At 37.9% G+C, this 20752-nt stretch overlaps 1 protein-coding gene across 1 annotated transcript in view; it reads right to left on the minus strand.

Moving 5' to 3' along the window:
- Nucleotides 1-20752, minus strand: part of SNX4 (sorting nexin 4) — a 59533-nt gene that overhangs the window by 19370 nt on the left and 19411 nt on the right. The window contains exons 6-8 of the mRNA XM_024754766.1: nucleotides 15611-15666; nucleotides 12170-12242; nucleotides 6212-6273 (exon numbers count right to left, since the gene is read on the minus strand). Coding sequence (XP_024610534.1) covers nucleotides 6212-6273; nucleotides 12170-12242; nucleotides 15611-15666 — 191 coding nt within the window. The remainder of the gene's footprint in view (nucleotides 1-6211; nucleotides 6274-12169; nucleotides 12243-15610; nucleotides 15667-20752) is intronic.

Consider the following 20752-nt stretch of genomic DNA (forward strand, 5'->3'; position numbering starts at 1 on the left):
AAGTATTATGCTTAGTGAAATAAATCAGACAGAGAACTGTATGTTATCGCTTATACATGGAATCTAAAAGAAAACAAACTAGTGAATATAATAAAAAGAAACAGACTCACAGATATAGAGAACGAATAAGTGGTTACCAGTGGGAAGAGGGAAGGAGGGAGGGGCAAGATAGGGATAGGAAATTAAGAGGTACGAACTATTATGTGTAAAATAAACAAGCTATAAGGATACATTGTACAGCACAGGGAATATAGCCAATATTTCATAATAACTTTAAGTAATTTCAGAGACTTCAGAGAATCTGAAGTCCATCCTTATCTCCTACCTTAAGGAATCTGAACTATAAAACCACAAAGGTTCCTCCTGCTCTAGTATTTTACAGTTCCATTAAGAAAGAAAGGAAAGAACTCCAAGAATGCCCAAGGGTCAAGACTCTGGAAAGGAATAAAAATATTATTACAACAAAAATAGAGGTACAGAACTAAATTTAGCTGCCCAATCTGATGTTCATCAGGGATAGAGGCAGGTGAGGCAAAGTCTCCAGCCCCAAGCAAGTCTGTAGTAATAAGTTTTATTTGTTTATACTTCCGTATATCATTTCATTTAAACAAAGTTCCATGCTAAAAAAGGGTTTGGAAATCACTCTCCCCATTTAACCCCACAATTGAACAGATACTTAAAATTGGGCTCAGAGATCTAACGTGGTTTACTCAAAAGTCAGGCATCCAATGAGAGGCAGAGCTGAGATTAGAATCAACTGCCATCAGAGTGTTCTACCTACTAATCCCAACCTTCACTTCCTTTTTTTGGCTTTCTTAATCAAATGAGCTCTTTAGGGAATTCCCTGGCGGTCTAGTGGTTAGGGTTCCGTGCTTCTACTGCAGGGTACACAGTTCAGTCCCTGGTCATGGAACTAAGATCCCACAAGCTGCATGTTACGGCCAAAAGAAAAAAAAAAAAAGCTCTTCACTGCCACTCATCAACCACATGACCAAAAAATAAATTATAGAATCCTTCAACAAAATACATCCTGTGCGTCTTTGAGCTCTGAGGTATATGACAAGGGTTTGCATATCCCTGATCATGTTTACACATGACTCTGAAAAAATTTTCTTTTGCAGTTTCCTGGAATCCCTTGAAAGGAATTATACCAACTGAATCTGGGAAAGATGTTTTTCCTTGGTTGCTTCTATATGGATTCACAATCTATGAATTAAGATGAGTATTTTAAAACGTTCAATTAACAGAATATAACATTTTAGGCTATTAGCTCCTGACAGCTTTCATTTGCTTCAAAAACTTTAGTTACTGGCACTTAAAACTCTCTTTTTTCTAAGTCTTTTGCAGAGTGGATCCTGCCTGTGTATTGTAAAAAATAAACAGAAACCTCAATTAAATAGAGTTGGAAGACTAAAAGGCGGAGCTCTCATGCCCTGTGTCCACAGCAGAGCCCAAAAAGAAGAAAGATTCCTCTTCTTTCCTGGCCAGGTCTCAGCCAATGAAAAGCCACGGAGACTCTTTGTTTACTCTAGCCCTCCCAACTTCCTTTTCCTCTCTATGAAAGCCTTCTCCTTCCCCTGTCCTGTGGGAACTTGCATGAGCCTTGACATTGTTGCAGCCTGGAACTGCAATTCGCTGCTAATCTTTGCTGGAGAAATATCTGGCAGTCTATTTGTTTCAAGTCAACAGTGTTTGGTCCAATTCTTGACAGGCAGATCTTAAAAGTTCCTGAAACTAGTGAACATATAGACAAGTCCTATAAGCACCTACATGGAATGACCCTTTGGCCTGTCCTAAATTGAATCAGGTGCTATATCCAGGAGGAAGCTGCAAAAAGCCTAGGAACTCAAGAAGAGCAAAAAATGAACTCCCATACTTTAAAAAACAAAAACAAAAAAACCCAGCAACACGCAACATGAACATATTACAAAAATCTTCCCTGTTTCTTCTCTGTGCATCTAATTCCTGCTCATTTCTTACTTACAAGTAAGTTTAAGTCTTGTCACCTTTCCTTCCCTCTTTGACAGTCTTTTTCCACTCATAGCTCAATCATTTTCTTAATCCATTCTCTCACTTCAATCTCTCATTTAGCAAAAAGGCATAATTTTACAAAGTGATTGGATATATATAGAAAACATTTAAATTAAGAGACAAAGCTGATGAAATCAGCTTTACATTTCTTCCCCTCTCAAATTCCAAACCAAAGAACAGAAACACATTAAACTTTTTTCCAGTTATGTGACTCTCAAGCTCTGGATTTTTTCATTACTCTTTTTTTTTGGCTGCGCCGCAAGGCTTGCGGGATCTTAATCCCCAGGCCCCGGCAGTGAAAATGCGAGTCCTAACCACTGGACCACCAGGGAATTTCCTGGATTTTTTCATTACTCTTATGGTCAGTGTAGTGCCACTGACCGTAAGAGTAATGAAAAAATAAAAAGGAAACAAAAAGAAAAGATAAAAAACACTCATTACCAATTGGTACTGCTCTGCAATCCTTTCCCACATTCCTAAATGATACCCTCATCAGTGCTTCTCAAACTGGGATACTTCATCTTGGATATCTGAAGCCATCTAAGCATGGCACAGTTTTTCTGAAGAACGGATTTTAAGTTTGAGGCAGGGAAAGTTACACATATGCTTAAATAACCATGGATGCTCTACAGAGTAAAATGTAAAATTTGAATAAACTGACAGAACTCAAGTCTTCAAAGAGATTCTGCACTTGCCACAGCTGCTTCCAGCCAATCCCCCAGGGAGCTGGTAAGGGGAGATAAAGGAGGATATGCAGTAGTATCAGTTTAAGAACTCTCTTCTCCATTAGTTTGAGACAGACTGCCCTATATCACTCCCCTCAAGCTTCCTAACCACAGAATCACCCACCTGTTCTCAGCAGAGACACCTGCTTTACTAAGACAGGGGCCAGCTAAAGTGGCCTCCTGCCACATACTGCTCCTCTCCTTTAAGACAGCTCTGTGCCTTCCTCTCTATCTTCTCTCCCATCCACCCTCCTACCCTTGCTCCCCCTGCAAAAAGCCACCACCACCACCACAAAGAGGCCCTATACCCCTTCAAGAATAACCTCAGAGACTTTTCTTAACAGACTTATCAGTACCTTGCTGTCTTTCCTTCCTTAACCCTTTCCTGTCATCCCTAGGACCACTGCATTATATCACTCAAACCAAACTGCTCTCCAAATTAACACCGAAGGTTTACCCACCCATTTCCGCTCCTTTCGACTAAATTCAATTCCTCTACAGTATAACTCCAACTTCTTGAAGTGCTCCCTTCACTTGCTTGACACTGCGCACTCCTCATCAATTTCCCAATGTCTCCCTCACGTTCTTTTTCTTTGCCTGACCCCTGAACACAGATATTCCCCAAGGTTCCGCCCTTGAGTCTCTCACAGACTTACCCTAACCCTCTAACATTATCACCTTAACCCTACATTAAATATCATTCTATTAGGATGTAACTTTTATATACAACTCATATTCTCACCAGCCTCTTACACTGCAGATCCAAATTTCCAATTGCTTAATAAAAATCTTTAAATCAAATGCAATCTATTCAAAACAGAACCCTTTAATTCATTCCTCAAACCTGTTATTTTTCCTACATTCTCTATCACAATCCTCCTAATCATTCAGCTGCCTGCAAATGAAATTTTGGTATCTTTAGCACCCACCACGGTAGCAGGAGCTCAGCAAATGTGTGCTGAATGACTGAAAGAATCAATTGATAAATCTTGTCATTTATGTCTCCTTAATAGTCCCTACTGGCAATTGCTCTGGTTCAGGCTCTTGATCACCTGCTTAAATTACTTCAACCACCTGTGGTCTCCTTGGCTCACTTTTTATGAAATATTTTAGATGTAAAATGACTTTCTGTTAATTTACTGAGTTAGCAGAAAGGCGAATCTGTGTAATATTTATCATGAGACATTAATGCAAATAATTTTCTTTACAATTTGATTCAGCCAAGTGACCTTTCATCCACTTGCCTCTCAAATTAACACAAGTCCATTTATTATTTACAATAAATGTACTACTTTTGAGAGTGTCTGATTTACGTTAATTATCATATGAGCATATTCCCAAGCTTAACTAGAGTTCCAGTTTGAGTAGTATTCTTAAAATCAGGGCTGACTCACGCATAGATCTAAAAGCAGGTAAGTCGCTCTTCATGCAGCTGACTTGAATTTGCCTTTCTTCCCATTATTCCTGTTTAGACATATACTCCTATCGTAGTTATGAAGAGTCTACATGTTCACAATATTAATATGCTTCTCTTCATTAAAAACATCATATAATGCTGATATTGTCCCATCTTCCATTTGATCAAACAAGACATATAGATAACCTGTTACTCAAATTAAGTAAATATGTAGCCATATCTCGCACCTGACATTCAAATAAATTTCATATGAATCAAAAATTTATAAAACCACAAAAATGTAGAAGAAATGAAAAATCTATTTTTTTATAATCCATAGTGGGGAAGACCTTATTAAGATATACACAAAACTCAGAGGCTATTACTTTATAAAGGAGAAAATCTAACCGCTTACATGTTAACTGAATTTAACAAATTGAGTATTTCTGTATATCAAAAACCACCAGAAGGGCTTCGCTGCAGGTGTGGTGGTTAAGAATCCACCTGCCAATGCAGGGGACACGGGTTCGAGCCCTGGTCCACATGCCACGGAACAACTAAGCCCATGTGCCACAACTACTGTGCCTACTCTCTAGAGACCATGAGCCACAACTACTGAGCCCACGTGCTGCAACTACTGAAGCCCGCACACCTAGAGCCCGTGCTCCTCAACAAGAGAAGCCACCACAGTGAGAAGCCCACGCACCAAAACGAAGAGTAGCCCCGGCTCACCGCAACTAGAGAAAGGCCGCACATAGCAATGAAGATCCAATGCAGCCAAAAAATTAAAAAAAAAAAAAAAAAAAGCCCCATACAGTTATTTACTGATAACAATATATATTGGAGAGCTGTTTTTAAGTAAGAAAAAAGCAAAGTAAAACAAGGGAACATAGCAATGTATAAAACATGCTCCCTTTCCATGTTTAAAAAAATGGGGGTGGGGGGGGACTTCTCTGGTGGTCCAGTGGTTAAGAATCCATCTTGCAATGCAGGGGACACCTGCTCGATCCCTGGTCAGGGAACTAAGATCCCACATACCGAGGGGCAACTGAGCCCGTCTGCTGCAACTACTGAGCCCACGCACCACAACTACAGAGCCCACATGCTCTGGAGCCTGTGCACCACAACTAGAGAGAAGCCCACGTGCCACAACTAGAGAGAGAAGCCCGCATGCCTCAATGAAAGATCCCGTGTGCCACAACTAAGACCCGATGCAGCTGAAAAATAAATATTTTTTTAGAAAGGGGGGGAGGGAGAAATGAATTTGTTTGTGTGTTAATATATACATTTATGGTGCTACATGTTACTAGAAGGATACACAAGTAACTCAGAAACTGCTATTAGTTGCCTCAGAGGAGGAGACCGGGGTGGTTGGCAGGCAGGAGGGAAGAGACTTTTCACTATATAAGCTTTTGTTCCTGTTGAATTTTGTGCTATATGAATGTCTTACCTATTCAAATATGTTAAATGAATTATTTTGATTAATTCAATCAAAAGGACTTAGAACATTAGCAAAGACATTTTTCTTACAAAAAGATTTGGATAATTAACTTCTAAAATATCACAACTAAAATAATTAACACACACAAAAATTCACAAAAGAAAAAGCTCAAAAATAACCAAGATATGCAAGTTATCTACACAAGTAAATATTCTAATTTACACTAATATTACCTCAAGACTGAAAAATCCATCTTGCAAAAGCCTTCAGAAATTATAAAGTGACACAAATAAAGAAAAGAAAAAGAAAATCGCTAACTCTATATGACAGTGATTTCCAAAGGAATCTTCTTGGCCATTCTGCCAAGAAAGTAAAAGACACCGCTCACCGCTTCAGAGCAGTTTATCTTTTATCTGCTCAATATACTGGACTCCCTTATTATTTTTTATTTAAACAAAGGCTTTACAGTGAAAAGTCTGAAGACTACTACTACAAGACATCATTTAAAAAATAATCTTTTGCTTTCCAGAATCATGTATTTTCAAGAATTATAGTTCTTAGGCAAAAAGCTAATTAGAGCTAGTTGTTGTTTATTATAATAGTTTGCATAATGCTTACCTGAAAACTCGCCCATAATTCCCATGTACTTTATATACACCATACAGTCGGTCTGCTACTCTCTGGAATAAATATTCGAAAGAAATTGCTATGAAGTCAAAGTTACATAAAGATTACTTAAAAAAAAGATTTTATCCTCATTTAAAATACATATATATATATATATATATATATATATAGGTGGCTTCTCGTTGCAGAGTATGGGCTCTAGGCACGTGTGCTTCATTAGTTGCAGCACCCGGGTTCTAGGGCACGTAGGCTCAGTAGTTATGGCTCGCGGGCTCTAGAGCGCAGCCTCAGTAGTTGTGGTGCACAGGCTTAGTTGCTCATGCGGGATCTTCCCAGACCAGGGTTTGAACCTGTGTCCCCTGAATTGGCAGGAGGATTCTTAACCCCTGCACCACCAGGGAAGTTCCCAGGCAATATACCTCTGTGCTACTTTATCAAGTTAATGCCTTCTAACCAACTAACATTAGATATTTTAATAACAGTAGAATTACAATTTAGGTCACTGAGATAAAATATGTACTGCCTAGAGACTTCCCTCGTGGTCCAGTGGTAAAGAATCTGCCTTCCAATGAAGGGGACGTGGGTTCTATCCCTGGTTGGGAAACTAAGATCCCATGTGCCGTGGGGCAACTAAGCCCACGCGCCACAACTACTGAGCCCAAGTGCCTCAACTAGAGAGCCCGCATGCCGCAAACTACAGAGCCCATGCACCACAACTAGAGAAAGAAAAAAAAAAACCCACGCGCCACAACTAGAGAGAAGCCCACGTGCCACAACAAAGAGCCCAAGTGCTGCAACCAAGACCCGACGCAGCCAAACATTAAAATAAATGAAATAAGTATTTTTAAAAACTACAAAAACAAAATAATGTACTGCCTAGCCATTCACACAAATTTTACAAAAGACAAAATAAAACACCATATGCAGTAATCTCCTTTACTTTCCCCCAAAGTATTATGGACATGAACTAGAAGATCAAAAGTCAATCCCACATAAAACCCTAAAAAAGAATTCCTAGTATATAATTTCCAAATGTAAACCCTGAATTTACATTCAACCCCTCTAGTTCCTTACTCAAACATGAGTAATTTGAGGAATTAGGCATTAACCATACAATAATTCTTAAACCTTTCAATACTTCAGCTTAAACTGAATGAACCACATTGTAAAAACCTGGAGCAGGCGTAGGAGGATCATAAAATGTTTTCCATCTCTCCTTGACCTGCTAGACTAGAGGGCAGCACACTACAGGTCCACAGCTTGTTTTTGTAGTCTTATTGGAACACAGTCATACTCACTCATATCAGCACTGTCTATGGCTGCTTTCATAGCAGGGTTGAATAGCTTCAACAGGGACCATATGACCCAAACAGCTGAAAATATTTACTATCTGGCCTTCAGAAAAAGTTTGCCGACCCCTGTACTAGACTCCAATTTCAGGACAAAGTTCATAGTCTTTACTATGCCTGAAACTTTCCAGGGCTGTCCACAGACCTCTAAACTAATTTCTCTGGGATGTTATTTCCCAATTATTTTTTGAGAGCCCTACAGAGTGTCAAAGGGTTGGTTGGTTGTTTAAAGTGGTTCCATTGTCAAGTAAGTTTGGGAAATACTGAGATTAAAATGTTTAACAGGTTTTTTTTCTGCAGGACTTTTTTGAACTTTAACACTATATACGAATCAGGACTACTGAGAGAGAGTTGGTTTGCAGTAGGGAACATGTTACAGGAATGGCATTCCAAAGAATATAAAACGGAAAATGTCACTCTAGAGTACTAACTTCTGCAGATCCTCATACTTTTTTTTTTTTTTTGCGGTATGCGGGCCTCTCACTGTTGTGGCCTCTCCCATTGCAGAGCACAGGCTCTGGACGCGCAGGCTCAGCGGCCATGGCTCACGGGCCCAGCCACTCCATGGCATGTGGGATCTTCCCGGACCGGGGCACGAACCCGTGTCCCCTGCATCGGCAGGCGGACTCTCAACCACTGCGCCACCAGGGAAGCCCCGTACCTTTTTCTTTTGGCCGTGCTGCATGGCATGCAGGATCTTAGTTCCCCAAACAGGGATCGAACCCCGCCCCCTGCAGTGGAAATGCGGAGTCTTAACCACTGGACTGCCAGGGAAATCCCTAGATCCTCATACTTTTAAAGATCAAACGTCCTCCTGACAGCTGAGCATTTTATCATCTACCTACGATATTAAGTATAGAAGAGAGGGAAAGAACTTGTTAAATAACCACATAAGAATAAAAACTAGAACAACTTAAATACAAAATGCATACACAAAATAATTGTTCAAAGAAAGTTTCTGAATCCCCGGTATTTAAGTGGTTTTTTTTTCTTTAAATTTTATCACCCCTGGCAGCTGATACAAAAGGAACTTTTACCATGATAATTAGAGCTCTGGAAAATACTTTGGTCCACAGAACATGACAAAAAGAGGCAAGAGTTCTCAGACTCCAGAAAGGTGAGCAACCACACAAGGAACTACTCTATTGGTGAATGAGGCAACAAAGAGCCACTCAGCAGTTGTTACTGGACCAGCAATGTTTCTGGCATGAACTACTCATGGAAACAAATTGTTCTAGCCAACCAAAACATGAGATGATTAGTATCTAGATCATCAGGCAGTGAGAGAAAAGATGAAGTGAGGAAAAATTACAAACTATAGACCCAAAAATATCATTTCTAGAGAAAAGTAAAGACAAAAATGGCAGGTAAATAAATCATGAATTATTAAAACCTGAAACCAGATTAATTCAGTGGTCATTGGTAAGCAAGAATCATGGTGCCAGGTAAAGGGGGCTATACACAATGATTTAGTCTACACTGCCACTCAATTTCAATTCTGTTGACAAGCCTTTCTTTTTGAAAAGTGATCATCTGACAACTGACAGGGGAGGACTGACACCTAGCAAATAATATGACAACAGAAGAAATTTGACAGACTCATCTTATCATCCTCCCCAGTTCTGAATCACTTGCAACTATGGTAAGACTGTCTTCTCTATCCTCACTGAAGCAGTAGGGGATTAAATGTTAAATGTTAAAAAGGACACAAAGTCTTATGACAGTCTATTAGATAATCTTATTTGAAAAATCTGGACACATAGCTTTTCTTTTGAATTATCTCCTAAGGAGGCAATGATTATGAGATTTAGGACTCCTGATACTACTGCCAAAATCTTTCCCAAAGGAACTGTATGTAATACTTTACACAATGCCACTGTCACCAAATATTTCACAAACACTAGATATTACCATCTTTATATATGACTACAAATTAAATGTTAAATAGTGCCTCAATAATTTCAATTTACATTTTTAGAGTATTAGCAAAGTTAAACATTCCTCCCTCCCTTTTAAATTTGATTTCCCCTAAAGAGGCAGCAAATATGGTTGTAGGAAGTAAGGGATTTGGAGTAAGACAAATGTGAATTCAAATTCCAGCCCCTGGGACTTCCCTGGTGGTCCAGTGGTTAAGAATATGCCTTCCAATGCAGGGGACGTGGGTTCAATCCCAGGTCAGGGAACTAATACCCCACATGCCAAGGGACCACACATAGAAAGAAGCCCATGAGCCACAACAAAGAGCCGGCATGCCACAACAAAAGATTCCACGTGCCGCAACGAAGATCCAGTGCTGCAACTAAGACCCAGTGCAGCCAAAATAAATAAATAAATATTAAAAAGAAAAAATCCAGCTCCTTCTTACTTTAGGGTTTGACTTTTGAGCCATTTATTAAACTACTCTTAACCTTAGTATTATATCATTCTCTTGGAAATGTGGAAATGAACCTCATCATATGACTGAGGATTAAAGAAGATGACATTTGTAAGGTACCTGGCAATAAGCAAGGTGGCTCAATGAAAATCAATTCTCTTCTCCCTCAATCTACCTGAATTCACGTCCTCTGTCAATATACCATTTGTAGGTGGTTAAGAGCATGGGTTCTGGAGTCAGACAAAGGTTTAAATTCTGGCTTCATCATATCTATTTATAGTATAATATGAGGCAAGTTACTTAATTCATTTGCCTCTGCTTCCTAATCTATAAAATGGGGACAGTTACAGCACCTACCTTCAAAGGGCTACTATCGGAATTAGTTAAGAATAACACAATATGTTTGGCTGATTGATATACAACAGTAAATAAATATTAGATTAGCATTATTTTCCTTTTGTCTTAGTTTACAAAACATAGATTATCTCATCTGAGTCTCACAACTCTATGAATAACACACTCATTCATATAACAAATATTTATGTAGTACCTACTATGTGCCAGGCAGATATTCCCATTTTCCAGCAAAGAAAACAAACTCTGAAAGGTTAGTGGATTTGCCTGAAGGACCTGGTAAATGCCAGAGACAAGTTCTAAATCCAGCTCCTCTCAGTCTATGGCCACCTGCCCTTTCTGGTTGTTCTGTTTTGACGTCTTAAATATTAACTCTTTAACCTGTTAGTCATTTATTTTTTGCCTTTTCTACTTTCAAAAGAATTCTCCTTGTCAGAAAAGATAGCCAAATAATTCTATTTTCTCTTCGTCTGTTAACAATTCATCATCTGTATCAAACAGTGTCTAAGCCTTCTTCTCCTGACACTCTGAATGCTACAAAAAAGCCCTCACTGTGGTGATTTCTGTGTTGTTCGCAGGCTTCTGTCAGTGTTGGACTATAACCTTCCATTTTTAACTGTTATGTCACTGTCTATGACTAAACAGCCTTTCTCCTAATTTTAGAACAATCAAGATTTTAGCTATTCTGTATTTTCCATTGGCATTTATCTCATTCATACAGTCAGAATTTCAATTTCACTCACAGAACAAGTGCTGCCTTTCCTTTGAAGAGCTCAAGCTGTCTTTTATGTCAATTAAGTTTCTGAAGCCTGTTTTCATAAAGTTTAGGGTAAATGTATCAATACCCAGAATTCTCTTACTTGTGTATTGTAAGCTCTCTGATGACAAGGTCATTTTTCTTTAAAGGTCATATTTCTTGTCAAATATACATTACTAACCAGTTCTCCCTGGCTGGTTATAATTAAATTCAAGAAGTAATTTATGTTACTGCTTTTTAAGATTTTTTAAACATAAAACTGTCAGCACATACATCCATTTATTCATCCATTCAGTGAATATGTAGTGGGTGCCTACTCTGAGTCAGGCATTATTCTAGGGATTTGACAGTGAGAAAACAAACTCCTGCTCTTGGGAGCTCACATACACTAGTAGAGGAGATAATTAACAAATGAGTACAGAATACAATGTCAGTGTTGCTATAAAGACAACAGTGATGACAGAAAATGACAGGCCGCTGAGCCTGCGAGTCCGGAGCCTGTGCTCCGCAACGGGAGAGGCCACGACAGTGAGAGGCCCGTGTACCACAAAAAAGAAAAAAACAAAAACCTTGAAAGAATAAGATATTATATGTAGATCTAAAATCCCACACTTAATTATATTCCAACAGTGAAATGGTAGGCCCTTCGATAAGATGTCAAAACAACCATATACAGACTACAGAGAAAACTATAGGCTAAAATTCTTCCAGTTATTTACGCCAGAAAACATTTCACATTTTTTTAAAAAATGCAATTTAGGTGATGAACACACCAAATTTGAATATAAAAATCAGTTATTCATCATAAATATCTTCCATTACTTAAAAACATAACGATTAAATGAGAAGCACTTCCTTTTTTTTTTTTTTTTTTTTGGTACGTGGGCCTCTCATCACTGTGGCATCTCCCGCCGCGGAGCACAGGCTCCGGACGCGCAGGCCCAGCGGCCATGGCTCACGGGTCCAGCCGCTCTGCGGCATGTGGGATCTTCCCAGACTGGGGCACGAACCCGTGTCCCCTGAATCGGTAGGCGGACTCTCAACCACTGTGCCACCAGGGAAGCCCAAGCACTTCCTTTTTAATCTCTGTCAAAAAGTTCTTGGGGACCACTTACAGCTCTGACTCGAAGAAGATGTGAGATGACAGACTGTAGTTCATCACTGTAGTGTTTTAGTTCTGTAAATCTCCTGAAACAGGAAACAAAACATCATTTTTCTCATGAAAAGTCAAAAACTGAAAGACAAAATAGCAGTTCCTGAGAATAATAAAACTGATTCTATTTAACTATTTGCTAGCCTTAAACATTTACACACCGATGCAAACTCAGAAAGTTCTAAAACAAAATAACCATATTTTCTCTAGATATTTTTAAAGCCAAGAAAAGACTTCATAATTTACACTGTGGAACTGAGATAGAGATAATATTTGTTAGTTTGAAAACAAAAAAACAGGAAAAACTTTATGGTGCTAAGAAAATCTTATGGTGCAACCATAAACTCATTGTCTCTAACAATCTTCATGCTGCTCAGTAATCTTTGTTTCTATAATCTGATGTCTGCCGTTCTCCATAAGACCTGAAACTTCTATTACCACCGTTCTTCCAGCAATGTAACACCTGACCTCACCCTCCTCAAAAATTTGTTTCCCTGACATCAGTGTTAATTTCTCATGGTTTTCCTTTTACTCTCTGGTCATTCCTAAAGTCTCCTTTGCAGGACTCACTCCCTTCACTCATCTCTTATACCGCCAACTTTAGTGTGCAAAGGACTCCTGAAGTGTTTGCTAAGAGCACTACTGAGGGCCTCTCAGTAAAAGAGGGCATGAGTAACCACCACAACTGTACACAGGAATAAATTCAGGAATCTGAATTTATAACAAACGCATTCACAGGATTCAGATGCTGGCAATCCTCAGATTACACTTTGGAAAACGCCCTTCAAGCACTGGCTTCTTTAGGATTCAGCCCTAGGTTCTCAACCATTTTACAACCAATCTTTCAATCTACACACTCTGTGTGACTTATTCACAAAGCTTCACAATTATAATCTACATGCTGCTGAATTCCAAATATATAACTCCAGCCCAAATCTCTCCTAAAAGCCATATCTATGAAGCCAACTAACTAGCAGACATTTGTACCTGTTTACATATCCAAAGCTCAACTTATCTTCCCCTATCCCATCAAATCTCTCTCCTCTATTCCCTAGCAGTTTAAACAATGAAACCTAGGTGCCACCTGTATTTCCTTCTCCTCTCTTTCATCCCATACATTCTACCACTCACTCAGTCTACCTCCTAAATATTAGCCAAGTATTGCCACAAAAAGTAGAGACTCAAGGTCCTCCTCCTCACTGCTTTTAACAGTCTAGTTTGAATAAAAATAAACATGCATGAAGAGGTATCATTTGAAACCTCTGAAACAATCTTTCTGGTTTTCTACATTTTAAGAAAGAATGGAATTAAAGCATTTTAGTGATATAAACTATTTCAGTAATGGTATGAATAATAATTAATCTATTGGGCCAGACAGACATAGAACAGGGATTCTGTATATTAAAAATCTGTTACAACAATGACTGATATAGATAATTCTCTTATCTAAAACTTAAGGCAAACAAATTCTATTACTAATTATACATTAATTATATACTTGAACAAGAACTTAGGAGCAAAAAACTGCCTTGTTTATGTTATTGGTCATATCACATTTAAAATTCTATATATAATGTAGAATATTAAACAAAATTTAGCAATCTAGAAAAGCTGGTAGGTCAGAAAAGGGAAGACAAACATTCAGTTGACAAAATATTTTTCATTAAATTAAAAAACATTCAACTGACAAAACAATAATATTAAATATTAATTTAAAAACTGTCTCATCTACATGCTCCTCTAATGAATGTACATTCACCAATGTCATAAACTTTGCTGCTTAGGTTTTCCAAAGCTTTTTTTGGAGGGTGACATAATTTAGTTCTTAACCTAGAGAACATCTCATATACCATGGATGTCATTATAGCCCTTATAAAAACCGCAGTGGAACCTTAAATGCATATTACAAAGCAAAAGCCTTTCTGAGAATGCCCCGTATTGTATGATACAACATTCTGGAAAAGGCAAAACTATGGGAACAGTAAAAAGATCAGTGGTTGCCAGGGCTATGGGGAGGGAAGGATAAATAGGCAGAGCAAAGAGGATTTTTAGGGCAGTGAAAATACTTTTTATGATACTGTAATGACACGTACATGTCATTATACATTAGTCAAAACCCATATAACATGTAACACCAAGAGTAAACCCTAATGTAAACTATGGACTTCGAGAGGGTAACAATGAGTCAATGTAGGTTCATCAATCATAACAAATGTACCACCTTGGTAAGGGATAATGGGGGTGGCTCCCATTGGTATCCCTTGGTAAGGGATAATGGGGGTGGCTCCCATTGGTATCCCTTGGTAAGGGATAATGGGGGTGGCTCTGTATCTCTAGGGGTAGCTGTGTAAGTGTAGCGGCAGAGGGTACCTGGGAGCTCTGTACTTCCCACTTAATTTTGCTAGGAACCTAAAACTACTCTAAGAAATAAAGTCTATTAAAAAAATAAAATAAAAACCTCAATGGTTACCATCACAATTTCTTAATTACCAAACTTTAAAGTATTTATTTGTATTTTATATTCAAAATGTATACTAAAAACCAGAGGCACAATGTTAATGTGTTATGGTTTATAAAGTCCAGCACAATAGGCTATCAGACTATGCAAACTTGGCCTTTGTCTGCTAAGAATTTACACTATGTAGAAGTTAACGCTGAAGGCCTGACTAGAGAAATTCTTACAGACCTCATAAACTTAGTCACCAAATATGGAAAAGCCTCATCTACCTAAGCACATTTCTACCTAGAAAGTTATAGCCGAAGCAAGCTTCAGGTAAAGGTCCATATAATGAAGAGCCTGAATTATCCACCAAATTCAGAGAATGAACAAAACCAAATCTTAAATACTTAGATCCCACCCTAAGGAAAGTTATTTCTGAATACACCAGTTTTCTTTAATATAGAAATGCTCTCACAAACACCAAAGTGACACTGATGAAGTCAGGTAACTGTCATATAAATACATCTCCACGAAATTATTATACTAGTATGCAACTATCAAGTTTTTTTGCTATTCAAAGTAGATAGTTTATTATTAAAATAAATAATATATTATCTTGAGTTTTGTACATATCTGACAAGCAAAGTCTAATAAGAAAAACTATTTTATATGAAATTTAAATTATTTTTCTCATTTTTCTGATACCTTAAGCAACACTCAATAAATCCTTCTAGGAAAAAGCAGTGGTTTAATTTTCTAAAACTTCAGTTACTTACAACCTTAATCCCAATTAAATTACCAAATTTCAAAATCAGTGTTAGACTGTAAAAGGATTTCACTAACGTGAATTACTATTTAAAATATTTAGCAAATAAAGTGCATACATTCAGAAATGAAAAATTAAATAGATTGATAGGCACCATTCAAAACAACATTGTAACTGTTATTAAAACAAAACCTTACTTGTCTGGGTTTTTCACTCTGAATGTTGCATTAAGCGCTTTTAACCTGGAGTCTGCCTGGAAAAAATAATTTATTCACTTAATACAATTACATTTCAGGGTTTAAATCCAAACAGTTTTATTTTCCCTTTAGAATTAAGATGCTCAAGTACAGTTTTCTTCGTATCATTTGTGTCAAACACATTAAACATACCCCAAAAAACAGTTTAGTAGTTATTTTTTAAAACACTACAAAAATATTTATAAATTAAACTGAACACATGGCATTCAGTAATACCAAAGTAAAACAACTGTAAACACCAGTACACTAGCAACCATATAGCTCTGCAATATTATAACAAAATAGGTCATGTGAAAAAAGTAGTTTACTTTTTCTCTAAATCAAGAAAAACAATGATCTATACATATAAACTAAATAAAACTACTGCTTTGAAGCCTGTGCATTACTGAGATTCGTTCTCAGGTGGAATGTAAACCAAATGTACATTGGTTTTTCTCATTTTCATAATCAGTATTTTAGAAAATAAAGAAATATGGAAATGCCTGTACTAAATTAAAACTAGCTAGATGAGGACTTCCCTGGTGGTACAGGTTTGATCCCTGGTCAGGGAACTAAGATCCCACATGCTTGAGGTGCGGCCAAAAAAAAACAAGCTAGATGACATCAAATTAATTCCTTTCTAGCTGGCAGGAAATGTTACAACTTTTTAACTACCTTTACTTATTTCTAGATATTTCAACACAACTATTTAACTACCTTTACTTATTTCTACCCTAACTTATTTCAAAGGAGAGACAGAAGGATCAACATGAAATAATAATTTCACTGTATAAATTTATACTTAATATAGCCAAATCCTCTCCTCTTATCATATGTTCTCATTAAAATAAAAAAATTATAAATAAATAAATATATATATATATTTTTTCTGACCAAGGCACAAAAATGATACAGTTCATAGAAGGTAGCTCAATCAGTAATCAATTTCATGATGTGGTTTGGTTTTGAAAATCCCAATCAGCTTGAATATTTTATATTATTCCAACTTATAAGCCCTAATTACAAATACTCCCAAAATAATAAACAAACAAAAGCAAAACTACTAGGGCTCCCCAGATTACATGGCTGAAGAAATAAAAACAAATGCAACAAATACACCACTCCATAAACCCAGCCTCCTAAACCTTCAGACCAAAAGCAATTCAAAGAGCTATCAAGAATATCTAAAGCTTAATTTATCATTGAATTCAGGGGATTCTCTTATTTCTAAAATGGGTATTTTATCAATTCTTGACCTTTCTTACATCTCAAGGGCAAAGGAGCTAATGCATGTGAAAGTCCTTACAATTAAAGCAACTATGAATTTAAGGCATATAATATTACTCCCTTATGTTCTTTAAGTGAATTCAAATCACTAAACATCAACGTGTTAATGACTTTATAGTCACATGCAAATGAGATTCTTTAAATAAGGATGAAATTACATAAAAACCATCAGTAAAAAAGAAAATTTTCATGTGTATCTTTTTCTGAATCTCATACTTAATACTACCAATTAATTTATTTTTTACTTTTAATATTACCATCTTACCACTATAGAAGGCATATAAAATGTAAACCATCACCATCCTAACCTTTGCTTACCAAGCATTCTGTCAGGTCAGTCCATCATAACACCCCACTCAACCTGCTCATCATTTCACAAGATTCCATAATAAGAGAAATTGCTTAAAATGTCATCAAATCAGAAACTTCTCCCCAAAGCTAGATCTCTAAACACCTACCTAGGCTGTTCCAAATCTGACGGTTACCATTCATCCATCTTATCAGGTTCCCCACTAAATATCTAAAGAAGCCCTTATATAATTGTTTCATACCACCCTACTTTATCTCCTTTAATACAGCACTATCTGAAATCCGCTGAGTTGTTTTCTTGTTTCCTAGCTGTCCACTAGAATGTAAGAGCCACAAGAAAAGCACAATGTGAATGGGGCTCCTAGAGTTGCACAATGGCTGCCACGACAATACTTTAATCTTCTTTGTTCGTTCCAGTATCCCCAATGCCTCCCAATGCCTGGCACAAGAAAAATATGCGATAAGTATTGGCTGAATGAAAAAATAACCCCGACTATTCTACAGCCCCAACTTAACTTCCTTTCCCATGTTCTTTAATCCCCACCTCTCCTTCCATTTCCAATTACTATTACATACTTTACTTTCCTTGTCCTAGACCTTGTCTTTCCTTTATTTCATTTTCAGGTTCTTCCCCCAAACCTTGTCTAGTAAACCATTACCAGCTTGCCCTCTCTCTAACATTCTTCCTTTACCCGCTAGGTTGACTCCACTGCAGGTTCCTCACTATTCAGGTCTCAGCTCAAATGTTCTCTCTTCAACCATGTGATGCAGTTTTCCCAGGACAGTCCTGGCTTACACCTGTTGTCCCTAATCTAATTATTAGCAGACCCCCTTTTTATTCTCAAAAGTGTCCCCATTTGAACAATAAATTTTGTCACCTATCTCAAAATAACCCCTAGAAAAAAATCCCTGCTGTCATAATCTCTCACAGTAATGATTGTTTCACTTTATATCACCTATGACTTTCAAAGTATCTTAAATAAATGTTAACTTAAAGTCTCCAACTACTTACAATACAAACTCCATAAGAACATGGGGATAATGAATGTTTCCAGCGTATTCGCTGTTGTATCCACAGCACCTAGAAGGGTACCTGACAGTCTGTAGGCACCCAGCATTTGGAATCTCCAGGATTAGCAGAGATCCTAAAGGCCCAGATCTCTCTGGCAGTCCCTGCTCCAAGCAACAGACAGGGTTCTGGATTCTTCTGAGTCAGCCTAAAATCATTTAAGGTTTGGGCATATGGATGACACTTACTTTCATGTAAGTAACTTACTGAGAGAACTGAGTTAAAATGATATTACTTTAAACTAAAGTATTGGGTGGAGGACTTCCCTGGTGACACAGTGATTAAGAATCCGCCTGCCAATGCAGGAGACATGGGTTCGAGCCCTGGTCCGGGAAGATCCCACATGCCACAGAGCAACTAAGCCTGTGTGCCACAACTACTGAGCCTGTGCTCTAGAGCCTGACGAGCAACAACTACTGAGCCCGCGAGCCACAACTGCTGAAGCCTGCATGCCTAGAGCCCATTCTGTGCAACAAAGAGAAGCCACCACAATGAGAAGCCCTCACACTGCAACAAAGAGTAGCCCCTGCTTGCCGCAATTAGAGAAAGCCTGCGCACAGCAACAAAGACCCAACGCAGCCAAAAATAAAATTAATTAATTTTTTTAAAAAGAGGGAACTGAAAACAAATACCATATGATTTTTTAAAATAAATAAATAATAAAGTATTGGGTGGGCCAAAAGTTTTGTTCGGTCTTTTCCATAAGATGGCTCTAGTAGCACTTAGCTGTCTTTAACTTCATTCGAAACAATTTTGTTAGACTGTATGTGACAGCTGTCATATCAGCAAGCATTTAAAAAAAGACAACAAAATTGGTGAATTTTTGTGTAGCAATTTTAATACTGAAGATGGAAGAAAAAAGCATTTTCAGCATATTATGCTTTATTATTTCAAGAAAGGTAAAAACGCAACTGAAACGCACAGAAAGTTTTGTGCAGTGTATGGAGAAGGTGCTGTGACTAATCGAACGTGTCAAAAGTGGTTTGTGAAGTTGTGTGCTGGAGATTTCTTGCCGGACAGTGCTCCACGGTCGGGTAGACCAGTTCAAGTAGACAGCGATCAAATTGAAACAATAATTGACAACAATCAACATTATACCGCCATTAAGTCACTTTCTCGAGTTCCTCATCTAAAAAACTGGAATAATATTAAACTAACCTCAAAGGTACTGAGGCAACTGTCAGCAAAAAAACACGACCATGTATTAGAGTACAGTGCTTAAGCACATAGTAAACATTTAATGTTAATGATATTCAGATAAGATACTGCTTTAGGTTCTAACTTTTTTTTTCTTTTTTTTCTTTTTTTTACCAATTTTGATAATCTTCTAAAATTATCTTCCCTAAAAATATTCTTATCTGTCATCTTACAGCAATGGTTCTTAAGTTTTAGGCTCGTGGGAATCAATATGTCTGGAATGAACTCTAGGATTCAGTATTTTGAACAAACAATCCCAGCAAATTGAGACTCATGAAGCCAACTGACCACATTTTAAGAAACACTGAATTAAATTTTTTTTTTTTCAAAAAACTAGTTCCACGCTAAAAAAAAGAAGAAAGAAACGCTGAATTATGAGTACTCAGCCAGCAATTCAACCTTTTCTTGAAGCCTCAAGGTAACCACTATAAACAACTAATACTGAATTCACCTGTGACACAATGAAGCCCTAGGGGTTACATAGGTGTGTGGGGATTTGGCCCCATGCCAGAGGCCTCCATACTGCAGTGTCTGACTCTCAGATCACTGTTATCCTTTACTAGCAGGCTCAGCTGTCAATTTCACTACTGTAACAGTGTGCCTGTCTCCAGCAGTATTCACTTTTAGACCTCTTAAATTTTCTTCTAATATGCTGTAGCCTAGAAAACAGATAGCCAAGTTTATTTGAATAACTATAATAAAATTAAGTGGGGGGCTTCCCTGGTGGCGCAGCAGTTGAGAGTCTGCCTGCCGATGCAGGGGACACGGGTTCGTGCCCCGGTCTGGGAGGATCCCGCATGCAGTGGAGCAGCTGGGCCCGTGAGCCATGGCCGCTGATCCTGTGCGTCCGGAGCCTGTGCTCCGCAGTGGGAGAGGCCACAGCAGTGAGAGGCCCGTGTACGGAAAAAAAAAAAAAAAAAATTAAGTGGGTACTATCTGAAAGGACCAAAGTATATCTGTAAGTACTATAGTAAGCTATGTTACATCCATTTGAACATCTCAGAAGTCAGTTCTAAATACCCCCTTTCAACTGTGATTGGGTTAGTTGTAACTGCCAAATACATGACCTCCAGATAAGTGAATTGTGTGTCTTTCTCTCTCTATCTCTCGGACAACCTCACATACGTTTGTATGTATGCATGCACGTACGTGTGTGTATGTGTAGTCCTAAAAGGTCCCATTTCACTTCCCTGGTGGCACAGTGGTTAAGACTCAATGCTCCCAATGCAGGGGGCACAGGT

This window comes from Neophocaena asiaeorientalis, unplaced genomic scaffold (assembly GCF_003031525.2).
Source record: "Neophocaena asiaeorientalis asiaeorientalis breed wild unplaced genomic scaffold, Neophocaena_asiaeorientalis_V1.1 scaffold423, whole genome shotgun sequence".
NCBI lineage: Eukaryota > Metazoa > Chordata > Mammalia > Artiodactyla > Phocoenidae > Neophocaena > Neophocaena asiaeorientalis.